The sequence below is a fragment of the Podarcis melisellensis genome (assembly GCF_964234715.1).
Source record: "Podarcis melisellensis genome assembly, chromosome: 16".
NCBI lineage: Eukaryota > Metazoa > Chordata > Lepidosauria > Squamata > Lacertidae > Podarcis > Podarcis melisellensis.
The window spans coordinates 6,399,028-6,417,980 of record NC_138533.1 but is presented as its reverse complement, the minus strand read 5'-3'; the positions used below and the strand labels follow the sequence as shown (position 1 = coordinate 6,417,980).

General features: G+C 45.5%; 1 protein-coding gene across 1 annotated transcript; it reads right to left on the bottom strand.

The window, feature by feature from the left end:
• Nucleotides 1–6,583: 6,583 nt before the first annotated feature.
• Nucleotides 6,584–14,898, bottom strand: LOC309358515 (uncharacterized protein). The gene is made up of 2 exons (XM_081891738.1): nt 14,740–14,898; nt 6,584–8,412 (listed from the first exon to the last, which is right to left on the bottom strand). The coding sequence occupies exon 2, from the start codon at nt 8,388–8,390 to the stop codon at nt 7,134–7,136; it is 1,257 nt and encodes a 418-aa protein (XP_081747864.1). The 5' UTR covers nt 8,391–8,412; nt 14,740–14,898; the 3' UTR covers nt 6,584–7,133.
• Nucleotides 14,899–18,953: the final 4,055 nt, after the last annotated feature.

The window sequence follows — 18,953 nt, the reverse complement described above, 5'->3', positions numbered from 1 at the left end:
TGTATCTGTGTTTTAATTAGTAAAGTTTTCCTTTTTTCTAAAAATCTAGCAACAACAAGGGTGGCATTCCCAATTATTACATTTATGCCTGAATCAGGACTTAGTCATTCCTAGAGCAGACCCCCTGAAAATTAAAGAAATCATGACTAATTTCAGTCTGGTTGATTGCAATGGGTCTCTTCTAAGCACGACTAAGTTGGGATCCATTGAGTTGTATCCCACTCCATCCTACACAGAGTAGAACAATTGAAACCAATGGACTTAAGTTAGCCATTCCAATTTGGTTGTAATCCAATGTCAGTCATCCTCAGAGCACACCCATTGAAACCAATTGCTGTGTCTCACTTAGGTCCATTCATTTCATCCAGTACATTACCAAGGCAAGACATCGGTCCAGCACGTCCACAGCCACACCTGCGGATGTAAAGGAGAAGTAGAGTTGTGTGTCATCAGCATATTGCTGACGTTGTACTCCCAAAATCCGGAGTACAAATTTGTCTTAACCATAGGAGAGAGAAACCTGATCTTCTCTAGTCTATAAACAGCTATTCTCTCTGGTAAAGCTTCATGAATCACACTGCAGCAGACCTGATTTTTCCAACCCTGCTACCTAAGATAATTCTGTTCATTCATTTTATATCTCAACCTTCCTTCCAAAGGAGTCCAGGGCAGCATAATATCACCTCTGCTTTCCTTATGAGACCAAAAACTCACCCAGCCCAGCATCCTGGTTTTTCACTGTGTCCAATCAGCTACCTTTAGGGAGCTCACAAGGAGCGCATGACTGCATTAGGCTTTTGAACAGGATTTTAAAATAAGTAGGTAAATAAATAAATAAATAAATATCCCATATATTTGTAACAGACATCATTCCCAAATTAGTTTCCCAATCAATCCATTTTCACAGAGAACTCTGGGAATCGTAATCCTTTGAGAGGAATAGTGGGGGTTTTCTAACAACTTCCACACCCTACAGCTCCCAGAATTATTTGGGGGAAGTCATGGCTGTTTAAAGTGAGTTGTGTTTTGGGGTTGTTGATTTTTTAATACTTTAAATGTATGGTGTGAATACAGCCTCTGTTGCCCTGTCATCCTTCTGTTTTTGGAAAGAGTGGATGTGATGTAAGTTGTTTGAGCACAAGGGCCAGTAGGTGGCACTGTGCAGGGTGGTTAAGAATACAACAGTACCTTGGTTCTCAAACTTAATCCATTCTGGGAGTCCGTCTGACTCCTAAAACCATCCAGAAACCAAGGCGCGGCTTCCGATTGGCTGCAAGAGCTTCCTGTGCTCAGTCGGAAGCCACATTGGGCATTCGGCTTCTGAAAAACATTTGCAAACCAAACTTCTGGGTTTGGGGCATTTGGGAGATGATTTGTTTGACAACTAAGCCATTCGGGAACCAAGGTACGACTGTTATTGAATCATAGAAACTTAGTGCTGAAAGGGACCACACGGATCATCTAATCCAACCCTCTGCAATGCAGGAAGCTTTTGCCCAAGAGTAGATCCTAGGAAAGTTCAGCCTCCACCTCCTCCTGCCCCCAGAATACCCTATTTGGGGGCTTTTGCCAGCTTCCAGAGGCAGAACTTTCACCCACCTGAACATTTGCTAGGTGGAATAAGAATACAAGAAGAGGCTGCTGGTTCAGGACAATGGCCCATCTAGTCCAGGATCTGAGCACAAGAACATTCTCCCCTCTTGTGGTTTTCAACAGTTGGTATTCACAAGCATTACTGCATTTACCTGTTTCTCTTGAAACAGCTAAAGTCAGTGTCTGATGACCCCGTCTTTGAGCATAATAACCTGGCAAGACACGTTGCATTTTGGGTCAAATAAGGCCACAACTTTTATTGATTACAGATGTGAGAGGTTTGGCATAGGCATTGGGTATAACAACCATTAACAACCAGCCCACCTGCTGGAAGTAGGGTTTGGACCAGAGTCGTGGAGGACATTTGACTTACTTCAAATAGGCTTGATCGCTGCCTTGAGGAATGCTATGGCCATAGCCCCCACCTGGTTGCCTGGACAACCAGGGATTCCTTCTGGATCCCTTTAAAAGTCTACACCTGTCCTTGGAGGGGCAGGCAGAGGCTTACAACCTCCCCTCCACCAAGACTAAACTGGCCAAGTTGTGACAATTGCTATAAGGTAGGCAAAGCCCCCAGACAGGGCCAATTAGTCTGAGGGAAAATTCCTGCCTGGCTCAGAATACAACAACCAACTTTGTCCACAACAAGCTCATTCATGAAATATAACATTAGGCTAAAAGGGAAGGGTCGGTGGGACATCCAGTGAGGAACTACACACGACAGAAGGAGGAGGGCCTCTATATGTTTCAGGAGAGGACCCAAATGAAGCCTGCTAGATCAGTTGGTCCTGTCCCTCAGCAAACACCCATCCTTTTGCTTGCCTGCCGTTGGTCAATGACACCCCACAACAGACGCATGGTCTGTCCTGTTTGTTTTCCGCACATAAATGGAACGATGTGTAAAAAGCTGGCTTTCAGTTTCAAAACATTTTTGTCCATTTGTTTCAAAATACCGTATTTTTTGCTCTATAAGACTCACTTTTTCCCTCCTAAAAAGTAAGGGGAAATGTGTGTACATCTTATGGAGCAAATGCAGGCTGCGCAGCTATCTCAGAAGCCAGAACAGCAAGAGGGATTGCTGCTTTCACTGCGTAGCGATCCCTCTTGCTGTTCTGGCTTCTGAGATTGAGAATATTTTTTTTCTTGTTTTCCTCCTCCAGAAACTACGTGCGTCTTGTGGTCTGGTGCGTCTTATAGTGCGAAAAATGTGGCATATCAATCATATTGCATCTCTTGAGTGCCTTATTTGTCCTTGTGAGGTGTGCCTGCTTCTAGGGCTGGGGCAAGGGAGGGCCGTGAACTGAGTCACTGGTGGAGATTAATATTTGTTGAAGTGATCCCAAGCTCCTCATAGCTAAGACAAAGGTCAGCATCGGCATCCCAGAGCATGTTGAAAGTGGTTGATATTGCTTCTTAAGGTTGCCACCATGTGGTTGCAGTGTGTAGATACAGCAGCAGAATGCATGGCTGTTGAGGGTATGGAAATAAGTTGAGATCATAAGAAGAGCCTGTCTGTTGGGTCAAGCCAAGGCCCATAGCTGTCAACTTACAGATTTGAAAATAAAGGACCAGCAGCCTCGAAAATAAGGGATCAGCAGCCAAAATAATGGATTTTCCAAGCACAGGTATGTTAAACTTCTGAGCCCCTCCAAGCCAAAGGCAGGAAGCCCAGCCAGCAGCCAAACGAAGCCTCAAGCGGTGGTTCCCACGGCGCAGCAACCCGGCAAAGGGGATGCAAAAAGGAAAACCACCGTCACCTCCCCGCTGGGAAGCACTGAGCAAAGGCGAGAATCCAGGCAACTCAGACGATTTGATCGGCACAAGGCATGCAAGCTCCACCCCCAGTCATTCTTAGACTCCTTATTGGGTGAGCAATGCAGCCAAGCAACACAGTTGGAGCCTCCCTCCTCCCTGGACAGCAGGGAGGGAGGGAGAGGAGCTGCTTCCTTTGAAACTCCGGAAATTTAAGGGACATCATCAATAAGGGACAGCAGCGGGACACAGTGCTGGGATAAGGGACTTTCCCGCCAAATAAGGGACGGTTGACAGCTATGCAAAGGCCCACTTAGATCAACTTCCTGTTCTCCATGACCAAATGCCCCAAAGAGTCTAGGAACTTAGAACAGACTGCCTCTGGACCTGGAGGTCCAGTAAAAAGAACCTAGCTGCAGGATCAGGCCAAAGGCCTGTTTAGACCAGCCTTCTGTTCTCAGAGTGGCCAACCAGATGTCTCTTCTAGAAAGCCTACAAGCAGAAACCGAGCACAGCAGTGCTCTCCAGACCCAGATATGAATCGATGTGCTTTGTGTCAGAAGAAGAGCACCTCAAACCCTACTTCCTTGGATCCATTTTTGTTTGAAAATCTCTAGGGCAGGGATGGGGAGCCTCAGGCTCAGGAGCTGAATGCGGCCCGTCAAGGCTCTCTAGTTGGCTTCTGGGAGGCTCTCCAAGTCACACCCACTTGCCTTCCTTCTCTACCCCCAGCTTCAGTGCTCCAAGGCTTCCCTTGGCCATCTCTAATGGAGGTGGTGACAGCAACAGTAGCAGGTGCCATTTTCTGTTTTGCCTCATGTGTTCTAAGCTGGTGTGGGAGGATACTAAACTTGTGAACAGCAGCATATAGATTCATTAAACAAATAGATGAGAATATATCGTTGCATCCCCATTTGCAGAATGCTCTCTCCAGGGAGACTCGCCTGGTGCCGTCATTATACAGTGGAACCTCGGGTTAAGAACTTAATTTGTTCTAGAGGTCTGTTCTTAACCTGAAAATATTCTTAACCTGAGGTAGCACTTCAGCTAATGGGGCCTCCTGCTGCCACCACACAATTTCTGTTCTCATCCTGAAGCAAAGTTCTTAACCCGAGGTACAATTTCTGGGTTAGCGGAGTTTGTAACCTGAAGCGTCTGTAACCTGAAGCATCTGTAACCAGAGGTACCACTGTATATCTTTAGGCACCAGGCAAAAACTTTTTTTAAAGCAATTCTGATTGTTTACTGGCCTAACAATAAATCAGTCTTCTCCAATCTGATGTACAGGTGGAGAACTATAAACGGTTCCTATGCAGGTATATAAAGGACGCGGGTGGAGCTGTGGTCTAAACCACTGAGCCTAGGGCTTGCCGATCGGAAGGTCGGCGGTTCGAATCCCTGTGATGGGGTGAGCTCCCGTTGCTCAGTCCCTGCTCCTGCCAACCTAGCAGTTCGAAAGCATATCAAAGTGCAAGTAGATAAATAGGTACCACTCTGGAGCAATTCTGTGCACTGTTCTGCTTCGCCAGAAGCGGCTTAGTCATGCTGGCCACATGACCCAGAAGCTGTACGTCGGCTCCCTCAGCCAATAAAGTTTGCTGAGCGCTGTAACCCCAGAGTCGTCCGCAATTGGACCTAACGGTCAGGGGTCCCTTTACCTTTACCTTTATGCAGGTACAGTGGTGCCCCGCAAGACGAACGCCTCGCAAGACGAAAAACCCGCTAGACGAAAGGGTTTTCCGTTTTGGAGGCGCTTCGTAAAATGAATTCCCCTATGGGGTTGCTTCGCAAGACGAAAAAAATCTTGCATCCCCCCACGGGTTTTTTTCGCTTTTTTCGCCCTTTTCTTAAGCCGCTAAGCCGCTTATCAGCTGTTCCGCTGATAAGCCGCTTAACAGCTGATCGCTGGAAGCCGCTTGACAGCTGTAGCGCTAATCCGCTAAACTGTCAATGGGCTTGCTTCGCAAGACGAAAAAACCGCTATACGAAGAGCCTCACGGAACGGATTAATTTCGTCTTGCGAGGCACCACTGTATGTAGGAAACTGTCTTATATGAAATCAGAACATGGGTCTGACCAGTTCAGTTGTCAGTGACTGTCAGTAGCTCTCAGGGATTACAGGGCGGGGACTTCCCCAGCCCTACCTGGAAATGCCATCCAGTAACTTCTGTATGCAAATAAGATGCCCTAGCACTGAGTCACCCACTCCCCCTAGGTGGCAATGCCCTAGAAGAACTATGATGTAGATTTACTACACAGTCGTACAAACATTTTGGCTCCCGAACGCCAAACTGAGTGTTCCGGTTTGCAAATGTCCTTTGGAACCCGAACGTTCGATGGGGCTTCTGTGGCTTCCGATTGGCTGCAGGAACTTCCAATTGGAAGCTGTGCCTCGGTTTCCGAACGTTTTGGAAGTTGAACAGACTTCCAGAATGGATTCCGTTCAACTTCTGAGGTACCACTGTACATCTGTGTCAATTGTACAATCGAAAATGCACTTGTAATTTTGCTGCTCCATCTTGGAACCTTGGGACCCTCTGCATGCAAAAATAAATAAATTCCTGCAACTTTTTAACTTAGTCCCCTTTTCCTTAAAAGAGAATGGAGCAAACATCTCAAGAAGGTTCTGGAGGCAAAGTCGGCTGGTCCATCCAGCTCATTCTGGTCTACAACAGGTATGTGATCCACCACCTTCTGAGGGTGGATGGGTTCTTCTTCACTCTAAGTCTCCAAGCAGAAGCTGCACTGCCATCTTTTAAGGTCTGGATTTCCTTCATTAGGAAGGAGGTTGGATACCTTCTACTCTTTCATCCAGTGTGCCCTAACTAACTGCTGTTTGCTCAGTTTGCTATGGGTGTTTGGAGGGGATTTGGGTGGAACCCTGTGGTTCTCTGAAATAAACTCATGCAATTCATTTTAAATCAAGATTTTTTTTTTTTTTTGTTCAGCTAATGATCTTTAACCCACTATCTTCCTCCTCTAAAGGGGAATAAAATGCAGAAAGATCCAGTGACTCAGTTTACCTGGAAGGTTTCAGTATACCTTGTGAATAGGCCCACACGTGGTAATGGCTGGAATTGTTTTTTACAGACCAGCTTGAATTGAAGTGGGTGCAAAATCACTCTCAAGTGGAACCCTCATTTGGGTGCCCTTGAATCATTTAGTTCCTTGTTCGTGTGTCAGCCCAACCTGCCTATTCTGAAGTATGAGGGGAATACAGACTAGACAGGAGGGAAAATTTTGTGATGCAAAAAAAAGCTTTAATGACAAAGGGAATGAAGAAACAGCAGCATTTTTTTTTTCGGCAGGGAAAAGTGTGATAAATTAGAATGCAATTGATTTTTCAATCTGCACTATTGCTTCATTGGTTGTGGAAACAGAGGTTTCACAATCCTTCAGTGGGCACAGTTCAAGACATTTAAGAATCTCTTCAAACAGGACATGCAAGTGCACGGTTGTGGGTTGTTCATCATCAGAGCGGAGAAAAGGGGTGGGCTTATATGCTCTCCCCCACGCGTTTCAAGTCATAGTCGTGAAGTTTGTAGAAAGCAACATAGCCTAGAAAGGATATTACTGCGAGTTATTTCTTCTTGTGTGCAATTGTGGAACCAAAAATGCACACCGAGTTCAAGTGTGGATTCGCTGATCATTCAGTTCACGAAGCTTGCAGCAGCAGGCGACAGAAGGTGAAAGGTTTCCCCATGTCCACTCCTGCAAGTTCAAGCTTTGGGTTCATCATCTTGTGTTTCTGCGGTTGTCCCATGAGCTCTGGGTTGTTTCCTCTGGGTTCAGTAGCAGGTGTAGCATGCGGTACTAGGCAGCAGCGCCAAGCTTCCACCATAGGAGCCACCATAAGACCTGCTGCTGTAGCCGCCTCCACCATATCCACTTCTGCGGCCTCCAGAGTATATAATTCTTCTGGTGCCATAACTTCTGCCACCATATCCACCGCTACCGTATCCACCACCATAGCTGCCGTATCCACCACTGCCATATCCGCCCATGCCATATCCCCCACTTCCACCATATCCGCCACTGCTGTATCCGCCACTTCCACCATATCCACCACTTCCATATCCGCCACTTCCACCATATCCGCCACTTCCGTATCCGCCACTTCCACCATATCCACCACTGCTGTATCCGCCACTTCCACCATATCCGCCACTGCTGTAGCCACCACTTCCACCATATCCGCCACTGCTGTAGCCACCACTGCCACTGTATCGGCGTCCCCCGCTGATTCGGCGTCCTCCTCCTCCACCACCCAGACTGCCTCCAATTCCACCAGTGCCACCACCAACACTACCTCCAGATCCACCAAGACCGCCACCCATGCTGCCACCACCTATGCTGCCTCTACGTCCACCCATACTGCCACCACCTATGCTGCCTCTACGTCCGCTCACACTGCCACCACCTATGCTGCCTCTACGTCCGCCCCCGCTGCCACCACCTATGCTGCCTCTACGTCCACCCCCAGTGCCACCACCTATGCTGCCTCTACGTCCACCCCCAGTGCCACCACCTATGCTGCCTCTACGTCCACCAGATCCACCAATGCCACCACTACCACCCATGCTACCCCCACCTAAACCACCTAAACCACCCAAGCTACCCCCACCTAAACCACCCCCACCACGGCCCCCCATACTTCCACCCCCATAACCACCACCAATGCCCCCATAACCTCCTCCACCACCCAGACTGCCACCTGCACCTAAACCACCAAGCCCACGGCCTCCCATACTTCCACCCCCATAACCACCTGCACCACCAAGGCCTCCATAACCTCCTCCTCCACCCATACCACCACCTATGCCCATGCCGCTTCCGCTACCAATAGCACGGCCCCCCATTCCTCCGCTGCCTCCATATCCACCGCCATAGCCTGCGCATGGGTTGTATTGCTCAATGCCAAAGTTTTGGTCAGGGCAGTAGAGCGCTGGTCCTGGGATATTTAGGACAAAGGGTGGTGGCTGTATTGTCACTGTGGATGCAGGACAGCTGGCATAGCACATGTTCCCACCGCCTCCGACAGACATCTTTGCAGGGTGAGAGCTGTTTCTGAAAGAGCACAACAAGAGATCAATGTGGTATGCAACATTTAATTCAACAAACACATTCCAAATCCCTACAGATTAAGAGAGATGCCCTCTGCTGCAGCTCACACAGGTGTCCATGAACCCCACAGCTGGATCAATGCAATGGCCCATCGAGTCCTCTTTTCACATTGGCCAACTGGATGCCTACAGAAAGCCCACAAGTAGCTACTCTCCCCGCTTGCTGTTCCCAGAAACTGGTATTCAGTGACATTGTGCCTCTGGCAGTGGAGAGTGAACACAGTCATTGTGGCTAGAAGCCATTGATATCCTTCTCCTTAATTAATTCAGTGGTTCTAGATTGCAACTCCCACCAGCACTGACCATTGGCCGTACTGGCTGCACGGGCTGCTGGAAGGTGACATTTGTAAGAACATCAGAAGAGCCCTAAAGACTCTGGTCTATCTAGTACAACATCCTGTTCTCACAGTGGCCAATTAAATTCTTCCGGGATGCCCACAAGCAGGGCATGAATTTTATGTTACCCATAAAAAACATAAGAAGAACCTGACTGCTGAATTAGGCTAATGACCCATTTAAACCAACCTCCTGTTCTCAAAGTGGCCCACAACCACTGCAACAGCACTCTGCCCATTTATGATACCCAACAACTAGAATACATTCTATTGTAGAAGCAATTACCTGCCAATTGCCCAGCTGGCATAGTTTACTCAGGTCGCATATTAAGGAAATTAGGAGCAGTCTAACATGTTGGTCATGAAGTCACTTTGGAACAGGGTTCTTTAACCTTCAGTCCCCAGAGGTTCTTGGGCCACAGCTCACATCATCTCCAACTAGTTTAGTGAATGGTCAAGAATGATGGGAGTTGCCCAACATCAGTGGACTGATGAACATCACTTTAGACCTTAATGCTTCATGGCAGTATCTAACAGTGCAAACTATCATTGGCAGACAGCAGCCTGTGAAGACTATAATGCCCATGCCCTTCTTGGGGGCTTCTGATTGGCTGACTGTGGGAAACAGGACATTGGGTCTGGTGGACCTTTGGCCTGATAATCCAGAAGGTTATACAAATCTATGCTGTGGCCACATTTGGAGTACTATTTCCAGTTCTGGCTACCTCAGCTCAGGACGGATAGTATACATATCAAAAGGGATATTTGTAGAGCTGGAAAAGCTTCTTGAAAGTGCAACCAAAATGATCCAGGGGATGAAGGACAGGTTTGTCCTTTGAGGACAGGTTGTAGCATTTGAATCTTCTTAGATCAGAGAAAAGGTGACTAAGAGGTGACCATGATAGAAATTTATAAAATTATACATGGCATGGAGAAAGTGGATAGACAGAGCCTTCTGTCCCTTTCTCATAACAGTACAACTCATGACTGTCCAATGAAGCTAAGCATTAGTAGAAAATGCTTCTTCACACAGCAAATAATTAAAACTATGGAGCTTGCTCCTGCGGGAAGCCATGATGGCCACCAACTTGGAAGGCTTTAATAAGAAATAATAGAGGATAATGTTACCAATGGCTACTAACCATGATGTGTTTGCTCTGCCTTCATGGTCAGAAGCAGTAATGCCTCTGAATATCAGTTGCTGGAAACCACAGGAGGTGGAGAATGATGGTGTGCTCGAAACCCACTTGTGGGTCCCACATGTGTCTGGTTGTCCACTGTGTGGACAGGGTTATGGACTATATGGGCCATTGGCCTGATCCAGCAGGCTTTTCTTATGTCTATAGGGATCTGACAGACTTTTGGTCTGATAATCCAGAAAAGAAGTTCCTTAGACAAAAGCACTGCGTTTAGTGGTTCTTGAACTGGGATCAGAGAAATATCTTCTGAATGAGTGCCATGGGAGTGGATTTGGCCAGATTTGTCCAGGTTTCATTATTTAGTCATCCGTTTTGGAAAAGGATTGATGAAGAAGATCTTTTCAGGTGGTAGTTATGATCACAGGGATATTTGTGTGGGAAGCAGGGATGGAACACTTTGGAAAGAAAATCAAGGGAGTTGGCTGTTCAAAGCCCGAACAAAGTGTCATTACTCAAAAGCAAGCCCTGCTGAAAACAATGAGTTTCCCTTCTAAGTGAACAGCCCTAATTTAATTGGCCATCAGTCTTCAGGATGGGGCGATCATCTTAAGCAGCACTGCAAGATGTTGCAACTTGCCCTTAGGTAAGCATGATGCAAATCTGAAACCAACTAAATTGACAATGAGTTTTAATTAAAACCATTAGAGTAATCTCTTAATATCTGACCCTTTAGCTATGTAGTGCTTAATGCAAAAAGAAGAAATATCTTGCAAACCAGCAGCTCCCAAGCCCAGAGGTTCCCTACCTTCCCAATAGACTTGAAGACTTAATGATAGGAGATCTCTTGCCTGGTTCAGGTTCAGATGGTGCAGAAAATAAACTGAATTACTCCCCCACTGTCCCCAAATGGGAAACTGTAACAAAAGGCCATCACAGCCTATATTCCTGTTCTGCTACCAATGAAAGAGAATGAGGACTGCAGAACCCGCTCTTTGTGTGGTTAGAGGACTATCATTGCATTAGGTGCTAAGTTTTGTTTAAATGGAAGTGGATTGAGATTGGAGTGGCTGGTTGGGTTACTCTCTGGCTCAGATTTCAATTAAGAATTATGGAACCTTATTTTCTTTGAGGTGAGGATTCTAAGCATGCAAAGCTCATATCTCGTTCCAGAAAGTATCATCTGCATCTATATTTTGTATAGTCAAAACTGTTTCTCACAGAAGTGATTGTACCGTTTTGGGTGATGGCAAGCTCCTCCACATAATTTTAAAACCAAGGAAGATGTATTGCATCTAAATAGCAAACAAGTCAACATAGATCAATCACTTTTGCCAGAAACATACTTAGAAAGCTTTCAGAACTCAAGGTTTTCATTGTGCGTGTTCTGCTAAGGTAGTCTCCCAGTATGTTATGAGCTAGGGTTAACAAGCCAACTCATTCCACTTTCAATCACGTATATGGAACTGAATACACACACACACACACACACACACACACACACACACACATTCATTTGGGTCAAAACACATTCAGTATTGGTGCATGCAATGTCTTGACATTAGAGATGCCTCCACAACATTCCATACCCAAAATTTAGGAAGGGTCATAAGATGCTGCTTTATACTAAATGGGACCATTGGTCCAAAGCAATCACCTGCAACCTAATCCTTTCCAGATGTTATGGATTTCAACTCACATTTGCCCCAGCTGAAATGATTGTGCCCAACTGAGTTGATGGGAGTTGCAGTCCAAAATATCTGGAAGACACTACGTTGATGAAGGCTGAGGTACAGTGATTGGCAATGGCTCTCCAGTATTTATAGCCTTCCCAGCTCTTCCTGAAGATCCTGAGACTTCTGCATGTGAAATATATTCACTACTACTGAGATTCATTCCAGGAGGACATTGTAATGCCACTGAGCTATGTTCTTTTTAACATAAGAAACTGCCTCACATCAAGTCTGACCACTGTCCATCGAGCACAATGTTGTCTACACTGATTGGCAGCAGCTCCCTAGAGTTTCCGACAATGGTTATCCTAGCCCAAGCTGGAGATGTTGGGGACTAAACCCAGGTCCTTCCACATGCAACTCTGAGAAACAATCCCTTCTCTGATTTTTTTTCCTCTGGATTTCTGAGTCCCCGATAAACTCACCTTGTTTTGCAAGAAGTTCCAGCGAAATGAGAATTAATCACTGCTCTTCTATTGATCTCAAATTATATATTGTATTGTTGTGTGTGCAATTTTTACACATCATTTGGTTCACTCAGGTTTCCCACCCTTCCTTTAAGGGTGGGTATGCATCAAACCCCACACAGAAATAGGGTCAGTTTAATGGGGTTGGATCAAGTGCTTTTGTGTACATCGTTTTCTCAAGGTGCAGCAGCAAATTTTGCTCATTGGTGAAAACAATGTACAAAAGGAATCGTGATGTACGGTAATCAAGCCTGCAGTTAGACTGTATTTTGTTCTTTTATTTGTTTGCAATAATTTAGCAACACACACATACAATTTCAGGATGTGGAGAGGGATAATGCAAAGGAAGTACCATCTGAAGCAAATTAGGCATTCCAATACTGGATTACTTGCAACGCGCAAGTAAGTACTTGCATTACTGCAATGCACTCTACGTGGGCTACTTTTGAAGGTGACCCGGAAACTACAACTAATCCAGAATGCGTTGCTAGACTGGTGACTGGGAGCGGCCACCGAGACCACATAACACCAGTTTTGAAAGACCTACATTGGTTCCCAGTACATTTCCAAGTGCAATTCAAAGTGTTGGTGCTGACCTTTAAAACCCTAAATGGCCTCGGCCAGTATACCCGAAGGAGCGTCTCCACCCCCATCATTCTGCCCGGATACTGAGGTCCAGCTCCGAGGGCCTTCTGGCGGTTACCTCATTGTGAGAAGTGAAGTTACGGGGAACCAGGCAGAGGGCCTTCTCGGTAGTGGCGCCCACCCTGTGGAACTCCCTCCCATCAGATGTCAAAAAAATAAACAACTGTCCGCCATTTAGAAGACATCTGAAGGCAGCCCTGATTAGGGAAGTTTTTAATAACTGATGTGTTAATGTATTTTTAACCTTCTGTTGGAAGCCACCCAGAGTGGCTGCGGACACCCAGCTGGATGGGCTGGGTAGAAATAATAATAATAATAATAATAATAATAATAATAATAATAATAATAATTTCTAGAAATTCTCCATATTAAATCAGAACTTGAGAGAAGTCTATTGCAATGTGGAAAGAATCCATGTTACACCAAAGGGACAAGGGAATCCTTTCCTCCCTAGTTTACTTGCCAGCTTAGAAGATATTTTGGAGTTCTGAATCATTCATTCTTTCCCCTGCTGCATCATTTTTATGACTTGCTTATAGCCGTGCTTCTCTGTTATGCTATATAGGCAAGAGGAGATTGCATATGGATAAGAACTTAAAAACAAAAGAATTGCAACAGTAAGGCTGGGAGGCAGGACTGGTCTCAAGGAGGGGCATAGGCACCTGCAGAGGGCCTCCATCTGTGGAGAGAACTTTCTTCTAAATGCTTCTCTAACTGGTAATGTTGATGGGAAGAGCCAGTGGTAAAGCTCCTGAATAGCATGCAGAAGGCTGAAGATTCAACCCCCAGCATCTGTAAGTAGGGTTGGGACAAACTGCTGTCTGAAATCCCAGAGATTTCTTGCCAGTCCATGGAGAAAATGCTGAGCTTGATGGACCAATAACTTGGCTTGGTAGAAAGCCACCTCTCCTATGGAGACTTCCAGCAAGTGGTCACTGCACTTACTGGAAGTGAGAAGATACTGAAACAAGACAAGGTGCTTTAGGTGGGTTATTTTGCTCCAAGGCCCACCAAAACCTGAAGACAACCCTGGTGGCGAATTCCATTCTGCAGACTCCACGGCCTCAGAGTTCTAACCTCTTCTACGGCTCCACAGGAATGGGGAGGCCCATATGCGTGGAATTCAAGCTTGAAAAGGACATTTTCAAAAGAAGCCATAATCTTGTTGATACGGTAAGTTCTAACTTAACATTGGCATATTTGCCAACTTTTTAAGTTTCTCCACCCTCTAGAAATACTTGCACCTGTTTCCTTGATTCATAATGTTTAGCAGACAGGCAGAACATAAGGGCATAAGACCATAAGAAGAGCTTGTTGGAACAGGCCAATGGCCCATCTAGTATAGCATCCTTTCCCTCACAGTGGCCAATCAGATTTCTCCAGGAAGCCTACAGGGAGAGCAAGAATGCAAGAGTCCTCCCTAATCCTTACCCATAAGAACATCAGAACAGCCTGGCTGCTAGATTAGGCCAATAGTCCACCTAGTCCAACATCCTGCTCACACAGTTGCCAAGCAGATGTCCCAAAGAGAAGCCCACAAAGCAAGAACAGAGCACAAAAGCACACTCCCCCCCCCCGCAGTTTCCAGAAAGCAGCAAACAGAAGCATTAGTGCTTCCAACCATGGGGGCATTGCCCAACCATCATCTGCTTTGCATGCAGAAGTTCCCAGATTTGCCCTCTAGCATCTCCAGGTAGGGTTGGGAATGTTCTTCAGCTGCAACCCCTGTTGCCACTCAGTAAAGCTCACACTGAGCCAAGATGGATCAATGGTCTGAACAGCACAAAGGCAGTTTCTCATGTTCCTAGGATGAAAATTCAGATTCAAGCAACATTAAATGGAGGGGTTGTTTGTGGGCATAATCAAGCTGAGAGAATCAGCATGAAGAGCTTAATTCCTCTCCAAATTCATTTCAATTGCAATATCAGCTCTGAAAGACACCTGCTTTGACTTACCTGTGCTTGTTATTGGAGGATGGAAAGAGTCAAGAGAGTCGATGAAGGCAGTCCTTGGGTGCCGACCTTTTTATACAGTTTCATCCACCACCAGGTGAGTATGACACACTTTTGGGTGTGAATTAATCCATTGACACCTCCATGGAAATTGCTCTTAAGTAATCACCCACTCCCCATACTCTCCAGTGGTTGATTATCAAGCCGATAGGAATAATCACCTTATTGATTGTGTTTACTATTTTCTTTCCTGCGACTCAGCACACTATGGACTCCACCCAACAAGGTTGCCAAATTGAGGTTATGAACTCTTGGTCTTAATACCTTAAGTGGAAAGAAGTCCAACCTATGAACATCTGTGTAAACACTTTGCACACTGTTCCAAACGTGGAATCACATGCCTTGCTTGCTTGCTCCAGTTGTCCCTAATTATCAGGGAAGGTCCCAATGTTTGGGATCCTGCCTTGGAATGAATACATATATATATATATATATATATATATATATATATATATATATATATATATGCAGGTTTTGGTGTCCTCGGGTGTCTTCCCGTGTAAAAGTTGGGGTGTCTAGGCGACGTTTCGACGAGGTTAACAAGAAGCCGAAAGCACCAGCCTGAAGATGACGAGTGAGACCTCGTCGAAACGTCGCCTAGACACCCCAACTTTTACACGGGAAGACACCCGAGGACACCAAAACCTGCATTCCTGTACCCGTGAAAATCTACGAAAGCATATATATATATATATATATATATATATATATATATATATATATATATATAATCACTCTCCCTATTTTGTCCATAACCTAATGGGGTCATTCAACGAAACTAACTATTCCCCAACACATAGTTAAACTTTGGAACATGCTTCCATGAGAAGTAGTGATGGTCACCAACTTAGACAACTTTGAAAGGGGGCTAGACAAGTTTATAGAGGATAATATGACTATCATGGGACGCTGGTGGAGCTGTGGTCTAATCTACTGAGCCTTGGGCTTGCTGATCAAAAGGTTGGCGGTTCAAATCCCCACTACGGGGTAAGCTCTCGTTGCTTGGTCCCAGCTCCTGCCAACCTAGCAGTTGGAAATCATGCCAGTGCAAGTAGATAAATGGGTACCACTCTGGCGGGAAGGTAAACGGCATTTCCGTGCACTGCTCTGGTGTCAGTGTTCCGTTGTGCCAGAAGCGACTTAGTCATGCTGGCCACATGATCCAGAAAAACTGTCTGCGGACAAACGCCGGCTCCCTCGGCTTATAAAGCAAGATGAGTGCCGCAACCCCAGAGTCGTTCATGACTGGACTTAACTGTCAGGGGTCCCTTTACCTTTAATATGACTATCAATTTCCAGAAATCATTATGGACATATGTACTACCTCCAAGATCAGAAACAGCATGTCTCTGAATACTGTTTGCTAGGATTCAACAGTAGTAGATGGCTACTGTGTTTGCAGATTTCTTGGAGGCATCTAGATGTTCCTTGTGCAGAAAGGGTTGCTGGCCTAGATTGACCTTTGGTCTAATACAGCAGAGATCTTCTTACATTCTCAAAATCAGACTGTTTGTGATCTGAACAATTTTTGTATATGTTTTACTTCCATTACCTACAGAGATGGAAAAATCTGTCCATTTTGGTTTCTCTCAGTTTCTCATTTTTTCTAATCTTTAATTCAGTTTTTTCCCATTTCCACACCGGTAAACGGACAGCTGGCCAATCTACACTCAGTGTTGACACAAGATACATTCAGATACCATTGATTCTGTTTCTCCATTGTTTCCTCACCTGATGTCCACATTTTATGTGATCTGCCACATGACACAAAAATCACTTCTGGAAATCCAGTGGAATATAGTGGAAGTTTAGCCTCATTTCTGTGTTAACTGTTTTCAGAAAAAAATCAATTTGCAAGCTCATAAACCTGTAAAACCACAAGAGTTTTGCACTGAGATTTCCCCTTGATTTTCATGTATTGTGCTATGCAATGATATATGGGGTGGTGTTCCAGCATCTAGTTCTTCCTGCCATTTTCATGGGGTGCAGAAACACACATGCACTTTAAGCACAGTGACTTGTCCAATGCTTCTGTTGCTGTGTTATAACCATGACCAATGGTGTGAATGAAACTCAGCACAGCATGAAAAAGCCACAGTTCCATAAGGCAGCAGGCAATGCAGCATAAAAGAAATGTTAGGAACATGGGCAGTGTCACAAAACCGTGGTAACTTTGCTCTTTTTAAAGTCCAGAGAGACAAGTGATATCCCGTATGCTATAGGACTTTCAACAAGACACGTTGGAGACCATATCTGGGTTTACACACCTTTCATGTAACATTTATTTCATATAGTCAAGTATGCATTAATACATTGGTACCAAGAGGTTCCAATGGGACGCGGGTGGCGCTGTGGGTAAAAGCCTCAGCGCCTAGGGCTTGCCGATCGAAAGGTCAGCAGTTCGAATCCCCATGGCGGGGTGAGCTCCCATTGCTTGGTCCCAGCGCCTGCCAGCCTAGCAGTTCGAAAGCACCCCCGGGTGCAAGTAGATAAATAGGGACCGCTTACCGGCGGGAAGGTAAACGGCGTTTCCATGTGCTGCGCTGGCTCGCCAGATGCAGCTTTGTCACACTGGCCACATGACCTGGAAGTGTCTCCAGACAGCGCTGGCCCCAGGCCTCTTAAATGAGATGGATGCACAATCCTAGAGTCTGTCAAGACTGGCCCGTACGGGCAGGGGTACCTTTACCTTTATCTTTACCAAGAGGTTCAAACACTCATCCATTCATCCGTACTCAAAAGGCCCTTCATGTGGGTTGATCATGCCTCACGCAAGAGTTGTGGGTGTCGAGCTGTAGCGCTAGTCCCGGCACACTGAGGTCATGCAAAGCGGTCCTTTTTATAGTCTTCTTTCCCATCTGCCAGTGGGCTCACCAGTGGCTGAGTGATGATTTGAACCCTGATCTCCCAGGTCTTAGTCCCACATGTTAACCACTGCGCCACACTGGCAGATGGTGTTGGCTGCAAATGGATTTCACGATAATGCACCCTACCAATACTAACCAACCCTGCATTTCAAATCTACAATAAATAAGCAAGCCATCTCTTAAACATGGGCTGCAAGGAGATATTGTGCCACATCGCACACATATATTCAAGAAGCATGTAAAATATTGCAGTGGGTTAACTAACAGCCTGTTTTGCTTTGGGCTGCGAATTCTAGTTATAAAGTGTATCAATGAATAGAAATTTCTTAAAATACAGTTATAAGAAAGGGATAGGATAGAGAATATATACTGGAGAGAGAAAGAAGGACAGGAATAGAAAAGAATGAGAAAATGTGTGTGTGAGAGAGAGGAGTGCCAACTTGGCCCTGCAACCATGGGTGCCTGGGGCCATGGGTGCCATGCAGGATACATGGCCCTGTCATCGAAATTTGTGGCTGTCCGGTCCATACACTGGGAATTTTGTAGGTGCTCAGGCTCCCAGGGCCCCAGGGAGTTGGCACCTATGGTGTGTGTGTGTGTGTAGGTAGGTAGGTAGGTAGGTAGGTAGGTAGGTATTGAGTTCAATTTCTAGCATCTCCAGGCAGGGTGAGAATGTCCCCTGTCTAAAACATTGGACAGCCACTGCCAATCAGAAGAGACAATACTGAGCTAGATGAACCAATGATAAGACTCAGTATAAGGATCTTCCTCGGTTCCTATATGTTCAGTACCAGAAGAACTGTAACCTTACAATTATTTTTCAGGGAAATGCCATAGCTCAGTAATTGAATAACTTTGAATGCAGAACACCTTGGGTTCAATCTCCAGCATTTCCAGCTAGGGCTGGGAATTTCCCCTGTCTGTAACCCTCAACAGCATTGCCAATCAGTAAATAAATTATTGAGCTTGATGGACCTATGGCAACTTCCTCTGCTCACCAACTGCACACATGCTTATAGACACAAATGATAACAGGAGCACTTTTGTAGACATCCCCCCTTGTTTATATATTACAGAGATTCTTCTGCCTGCTGTATTCATTCACTTTGCAGAAGTCCGCCTTGCCCAGGCTTCTGAAGCAAAAGATAGCTAACATAGTGATCAGAAGAGTTTTCGAAATAAAGAAAAAAAGCTTAAGAAGCATTTAACGCAACATGTAATCTCTCTACAAATCTAGTTGTGCTTATATAATCACCGGGATGCTCAGTCAGCAGCATTTACTACGTTGAG